We start from the raw sequence: 7,873 nt of genomic DNA on the forward strand, positions 1-7,873 counted from the left end.
TGAAAGCACGTTATAAAAATAAAACTACTGAATAATAATAATAATAATAATAATAATAATAATAATAATAATAATAATAATAATAATAATAATAATAATAATAATAATAACAATAACACCAGGACTTACAAATATATATAACATACAGAAAATTGCACTACTGGGCACTGCGCACATCCTACGCAAAACACTTTCAATACAGTAACCATAAGAGCACCACAGCAAACCACAGCACATACCCAAGGCACACAGAGCTGTGCTCGGCAGTGAAGTGAAAGCACGTTATAAAAATAAAACTACTGAATAATAATAATAATAATAAATGCGCGTAACAAAGTGTTGGCTATAAATTCCTTAGCAGTTCCGATTGTTATTTATAGTTTCAAAGTGTCGAACTGGAATATGAGCGAAATAAGGAAGATTGACAGGAAAATGCGTAAACTGTTGACTTGCAATAAGATCCACCAGCCAAAAACAAGCGCAGATCGTCTTTACCTACCCTGAGCTCAAGGATGTCGAGGCTTGATCGAATTTGAATTCATCTACAAAACCACCACAATTGGACTGGCAAGGTATCTTGAAATATCTAACGACTGAATGCTAAAGCTCGTTGAAAACTATGAAAGACGTAAGAATCTTCATTCTGTTATGAAGGAGAGCAAAAAATTTCAAGCGAGTTTATGCATAATACCCAGGTTGAACAGCATGAGCGAAGTGCAGCAACTGTAGTTGCAAAGAATGTGAAATCAATAGCAAAGCAAAATGCGTTTGAACAATTGACTGATAGGTGGGAACAAAAACCTCTGCATGGCAAGTATGTGGTCCGTAACAAACAAGCTGATTTAGACCTGAAGCACACCCATCAGTGACTACGGAGCTCAAGGCTAAAAGCAAAGTGTGAAGGCTTTGTCTTGGCTGCCCAAGATCAGAGCTTATTGACTCGGAACTATCAAACCAATATGATGAAAAATGGTGTAGACACAAAGTGCTGATACTGCAACGATGGGATAGAAACAGTCGACAACCTAATCTCTGGATGTAAGGTTTTATCACATGTGGAGTATACATTAAGACATGACAGATTTGGCGAGTATCTACATTGGATAATGTGCCGGCGTTATAGAATCAAAACTGCTGAGAAATGGTACAAGTCTTACTTTGAGGTTGTAACAGAGGGGAAAAAAAGGTAACTATTCTTTGGGACTTCCCAGTACGTACAAATCAGACCATCAAGGAAAATAAACCAGATATTGTTGTGTAAGACAAAAGCAATAAAGTCTGTTTTTATTGATTGACATGAGCCTATCTTCTGACCATAATACCTCGGTGAAAGAATTTCATAAGCTCAGAAAATAACAAAATTTACTAATCGAAAAGTTGCGGCATCTCATGGCGTTTACAATACCAGTAATTGTAGGAGCCCTTGGAATGATAAAAAAAAAAAGGAACTGAAAATTATTCCTGGCTTACCCTCCATGCACGTCACACGTACTGAGAAGAGCATTGTCGCTCTGAATTTTCATTACTTTTCCCACTTTTATTTTATTTGTTTACTTTTCTATTTTCTATTTATCCCTTTTCTCTATCACATGACTCTGTAAATGATCTATCTGGTGTGTTTGTTTTAATGGCCTACCAAAGTATACAGTATGCTTCTCTGCCCTAGGTGTCAGGAAGACACTCGGCAAAAATGGAAACAGAATTGAAAGATGTTAACAACAACAACAACAACAACAACAACAACAACAACAACAACAATAATAATAATAATAATAATAATAATAATAATAATAATAATAATAGTAATCACAATAACAGCAACAATAACGTCAACAACAACAACAATAATAATAATGGTTTCCAATTTTGCCATATGGGTAACAATTTTAGGAGCGGGCATGAATCAGTTAGATCGATCCCGGTATGGTATTCAACTGATACTTATTTTATCGATCCCGAAAGAATGTAAAGCAAATTTGACCTTGGGGGAATTTGAAATCAGAACGTGAAAACGGACGAAATACCACTAAGCATTTTGCCCTGCGTGCTAACGATTCTGCTAGTTCGCCGCGTTAATAATAATAATAATAATAATAATAATAATAATAATAATAATAATAATAATAATAATAATAATAGCAATAACAACAACAACATTAAAAACAACAATCACAACAACAACACAACAACAATAATAATAATAATCTGATTTGGAAAAATAAGTATGTTGGCACACACATTGACACCCCTTTTTGATTTCATTCTCCCTACTTCCTGCCTCGATTAACGACTTTATCGAATTCTAGGAATAACATTACATGTTAGTCCAATTAAAGCAACAGAATCCATTCACCCCAGCTATACCCAGAGCAACAGATATCTCCACTTCCCCGGCGCAGAAGCTGCTACCCAACTAATACTTATAGCAGTGTAAGCAATACTGAGATTGCACTGTGAAACCCTCTCCTTCAAAATAGTACTTTGTGTTGCCTATGCAGAGTAAATGACAAGTAAATGTGACCGTGGCCAAATTTTCAACTCGCAATATGAAAGCCCTTAAAGCTCTACTGCACAACATATTGTCTGACGTTCTATTCTAACAATACATTTCTTTTCATTTGCCTAAAATAGTACCACTCTTTTTCTTTTCTCTAGTAATCCTAATAATGGTGACTGTGCTGACTGCTCCAATGAACCATGGTCGAAATTCACACCCAAAAACCAGAAATATTTTGTGATTGACAAGAAAACAAAGATGGAGAATAAGGATACGTCTATGTACAATGTATGTGGCTTTTGGTCAGATCTTCTTCCTGAATTAAAGGAACGTTCTTGTCCAGGTAACTTTCCTATGTTTCCTTCAATAAATTTCTTTGCTGCTTTATCATATGTCCACAGGTCTATACACGTACATGAATCTATCTATCTATCTATCTATCTATCTATCTATCTATCTACCTTTTGCTCTCTGTGTCTCTTTCTCACACTTTATATATATATAGCAATCCGTAGTAAATATAAAAACAACTTTCAGGGACTATAATGGTTTATTGAGACGGAAAAATTGTGGATCTTTTTCGTATCGAAGTACGATAAACCGAAAAACGTCCTTTTTATATTTCACGGTGGGCGACCAGGGTTGCTGGTATGCGAATAAGAGTACAATAGTTAAGGAATGGAGTAGATAAGATCCGGGCTACATACGTTTCATGGCGATCGGAACTTCGGAAGTGGTAAATATCCAAGCGAGGTCTGTACCGCAGGCTACTCTTCAGGCCAAGGATATTTTGATTAAATGGAAGTTTACATTGTGGCAAGGAGGCACGTTTTTACACATGGGAGATTGAATCCGAATGTGTAGAGAGCCCAGGTTCACTCTCGGTTGATGGAGTTAGCCAATAAGCACAATGGCTTTTGCTTCCCCCAAAACTGAGGTCATCACATTCACTGCAGATGAAACGACCATAGTCTTGTTTAGAGTAGGTGAAGAGGGGTGTTTCGACTGTATGGATTATATCTTTCAGACAGTGTGATAGGCTTGGATGAAGGAGATACAGAATCTGTTCTATCGACCATGTACACATATGATATATTTCAAATACATGCGGTAATTATTTGCTATAATTACAATATGATACAATTAAAGATGAATATTTTATTCCATCGTATTTTTCAGTACCAAGTGGATCACAGAATATTTGGACTTTTCAAGGAAGAATACTAACCACTTTTAGTTTCATTTTCTTCTCTTTGATGTTGTTCTGGAACATTTTGTGTTGATGCTACTTCAGTTAATTACATCAGTCAATTATGGTCTGATTACAGGGCTTAGAAAAGCTCAAGGACCGAAGCAATAAATGTATCTATATCTGAGAGGGGGATATGTTGAATAAAATCATAATTAATTGATCGTCCGTCGTATATTATTTTTACACAAAGCAGTAACTCTTCAGCACACCCTCGTATAAATATATATATATATATATATATATATATATATATATATATATATATACATGCGTGTGTGTCTGTGTGCATGTATGTGTGTATGTGTCTGTGTCTCTGTGTATGTGTGTGTGCGTGCCTCTGTGTATATATATTTATAAATATATACATATATATATGTGTGTGCATTTGAGTCTGTATTTGTCCACACAACTCATAACAACTGATATTGTTCTGGAACTTTTTGTTTTAATCCTACTTTAGTGAATTACATCAGTCAATTATGATCTGATTGATAACATCATTTTGTGATATTTGTGATATCTTGTACTTTGCATATATTAATTCAAATATATACAACCTGGAATCCTTATCAGTGTGACCGATGGAGTACCAGTCATACATACATACATACATACATACATACATACATACATACATACATATATGTATGTGTATTTTTGTGTGTATGTATATATATATATATATATATGCGTGTGTGTATATATATCATATATAAATATATATCTATATATGTATGTGTATATATATGTGTGTGTATATATTATCTATATATGTATGTGTATATATATATGTGTGTATATATGATGATTGCTTCATCTTGATAGATTATAGCCGTCTCATCAACACGTACACGACATCCCATCACACAGCACAATCCCTCCGTTGATGAGCGCTCAGATGACTTTTAAGACCAACTGCACACTGACAGGGTTTAAAACACAAGTGACAAATATTCAAGTTTCTTTTCTTCAACATCTTTGCCGTCTGGAATCGAATTCTGGAGGAATGCTTTTCTGAACTAGCATGTCTTTGAAGTCCAGATATTGTCTTAGAAGCTTTGTGACATATGACACAAGTCGTAAGAGGTGGTTGGTGTCCAAGATTATTACCTACCTGGGCATTACGATCTTCACGTGACTTTATATGCTTCACGTATCCTGCTTTTGACAACAGAACACGATCACACATAATGCATATCCAATGTTGACTGTTGATTTCAGTTCTTTGCGACAGGTCCATTTCAGCTCAGAGTGCTGAATCATATTTTCCTTCCGCTACAACAAGTCCTAACAGCATCTCTCATCAATTTCTCAATCATATCTAGTTTCTTCAAGTTTCCCTTCATGCAGTCTTTATACCTTTTCTGCGGCTTATGCTGTGGTCGCTTATCAGAGTTGAACTTATAAAAAAAACCCTTTGGCAATTGCCCATCTTTCATTCTAATAACATGTCCAGGACCATCTCATTTGAGCCACGATAACATGTTGTTCAACTGAGCTACAATTTTCCACTCGCAAAACTTCTGTATCTGGTACGAAACATTCCCACTTGGCTCCCAAAATGCGTCTGAGTATGAAATCTCTCCTACATTTTCATACGACACCTGTAAGTGGTCCACGTCTCACTCGAATAAAGAAGTGCAGTAAATACACACGTTTTTTATAGACACTGAGTTTTGTCTGCAGGGAAATATCTCTATCCGCCCATATTCGCTTTTTGAGCTTTCCAAATGCAGCACTTCCCTTCCCTAGTCGATAGTATATCTCTACATCATGACAACTATCTCTTGACAGTGTGTTTCCAAGGCAAACAAAAGTGTCAATGACTTCTAACTTTGTTCCATTCACAAAAATGTTTGGTTCAGAATGTTTGTCCCGGCGTGGGAGTAAACATTGCTCTAGTTTTCCGAAGATTAATTGTGAGGCCGGAATGTACACATGCAGTGGAAAATCTGTCCATTATATGTTACATATCCCTCTCTAAGTGTGCCAAGAAATCAGCGTCATCGGTGTAATGTAATTCTTTCAGAAGTGTTTTGAAAGCCTTTCCTTTGCAGTTAAACCGGGTCAGATGTCTGGAATCTGATTCCGATTACTCGGTTGGAATACTCGAAAGTATACCAAAGCAATGCAACAAAATAAATAGAGAAAAAGTGTAGGGGCAGGACTATCTCCCTGTTTGACACCACTGTCTACCGAAAATTCATGAGATAGCTCACCATTAAAAAGAATACTTGAGCTTTCATGTTTCTGTGTAGTTCCTTGAAGATTCTCACAAAATATGTTGGGCAACCAAGTTTACACAAAGCAATCCGCAGTGCCTCTCTGTTTACCATGTCAAATGCTTTAGTCAAATCTATAAAGACCTGGTATAGTGGCATTTGTTCCACTAAGCATTTCTCCTAAACCTGCCTCGCAGAAAATATGTCCATTGTTCCTCGCTCAGGTCTGAAACCACATTGTTCTTCGGGAATCACATGTGGACACACATTTTCAAGCACCATAGTCACTATCAACACGTGCCTTAAAGTCAACAAACACAACCAACTTCTCATTCAAAAGGACAACAGAACACTTCTAAGTTCGTCATAAAATGCTTGGATATTTTCCTCGCTATCTGAAAGTGTAGGAGCATAAACAGAGAAATTGGTTACAAAGCGTCCATAAGGAAGGGGCATCCAGAATTTCATTATGCATTTGTTTATGCTTTGTGGTTGTTCTAAGTCTTTTGGCAAATCACTTCTGATTGCAAATCCAACACTGCCTTCCCTTTTCTCTCCTTTCAGCTTCTCAACCCAGAATAATGTAAAACCTGCTGCCCTTTCGACAAGATAGTCTTCATCAGAACATCTTGTTTCAAAAAGCGCTGCAATATCAACACTAAGAAGCCTTAGCTCCTTAGTTACAAGAGCCGTTCTTTTTTCAGGACTATCTGTTCGATGTAAAAATGTTCTCTCATTCCAACAGGCTAGGTTAAGAGAAAACTTACTCCATGCATAGTTGTTATCATCGTTTATATCAATTCTTTGATCATTCCTGCTAAATTGAACCACCGTCAGCCGCAGTAAACTAACCAGCAGAGAAAGGACAGACAATTTTTAGAGCACCTTTCCTAGCACCTTCCCATTAGATCCATGTAAACAGTGTTCTCTTTAAAATGGCTGCTCAGATACAGGATTCTCCACCGAAAACAGTTCATGTCCATGAAAATGTTAGCGATGTTAAGATAAGAACCCTGCCACCTTATGTGCATATTTGTAACCGTATGCTTCCAACCGGTCAAGTCTGCATACGTCACCACGCCTCTATCACTATTGGACTTTTTAAAAGTGATGATTGTACGATGATGGTGTTTTGTCGCGGACATCTGTACTTCATTGGATTTCAGTGACAAACGCTTGAACAACACTTGTGCCACTCTCTGGGTCAAAATATTAGATTCCAGTGACAAGCAAAGCAAGGTGACTAGTACTAAGTTGACTGCAGATTTTATATTGGAATACATTCATTTAGGCTTTTTTTTTCAAAAGGAGACTGCAAGACAGCAATCGTAAGTCAATTTGAATTTAGAGTTTTATCTCCTATATTGGTTCTCTTAATAATGGCATCCTTTCAAAATAGGGGCCCAATCCTACTCCCATCAAATAGTTATGGCTTTGATAGTGCAGTCAATTAATGGGACCATCATTACCATGACCTGGTTTTAAGTTAGAGTGTCCTCCTAGAAGAGTTGCATTCACCACGGCTAATGAACCCCATTTTCTACCCGCCTCCCACACAGAAACTTATACGTATGTACACATACAACGAATAAAGATGTAAAATAAAAAAAAATTTACAATTAAAAATTTGTTTAAATTAGAAAAATTAAATCAAAAATATAAATTAAAAATATATATATATAAAGAAAGATATGTAAATACATATACATATACGTACATATACATATGTACACATAATGTTGGATGACCGTTGATTACTCATGTGCTCTTCCGCCATGTGACATATCTTATCTTTCGTCCTGCAAGGTGTCCACCAATCACCCAACTCACCAAGTAAGATTGGTGAATTTGCTAGTTTAGTCGCCGACGACCCGACCACGCAGTAGGTTGTACTGGGTTATA

At 36.4% G+C, this 7,873-nt stretch overlaps 1 protein-coding gene across 1 annotated transcript in view; it reads left to right on the forward strand.

Moving 5' to 3' along the window:
• LOC106876840 (cholinesterase 2) overlaps positions 1-3,910 on the forward strand; it is a 14,509-nt gene extending 10,599 nt beyond the window's left edge. The window contains exons 3-4 of the mRNA XM_014925557.2: positions 2,656-2,840; positions 3,677-3,910. Coding sequence (XP_014781043.1) covers positions 2,656-2,840; positions 3,677-3,780 — 289 coding nt within the window. The 3' untranslated portion in view covers positions 3,781-3,910. The remainder of the gene's footprint in view (positions 1-2,655; positions 2,841-3,676) is intronic.
• The last annotated feature ends 3,963 nt before the right edge of the window (positions 3,911-7,873 follow it).

Source organism: Octopus bimaculoides, chromosome 9 (assembly GCF_001194135.2).
Source record: "Octopus bimaculoides isolate UCB-OBI-ISO-001 chromosome 9, ASM119413v2, whole genome shotgun sequence".
Lineage (NCBI taxonomy): Eukaryota > Metazoa > Mollusca > Cephalopoda > Octopoda > Octopodidae > Octopus > Octopus bimaculoides.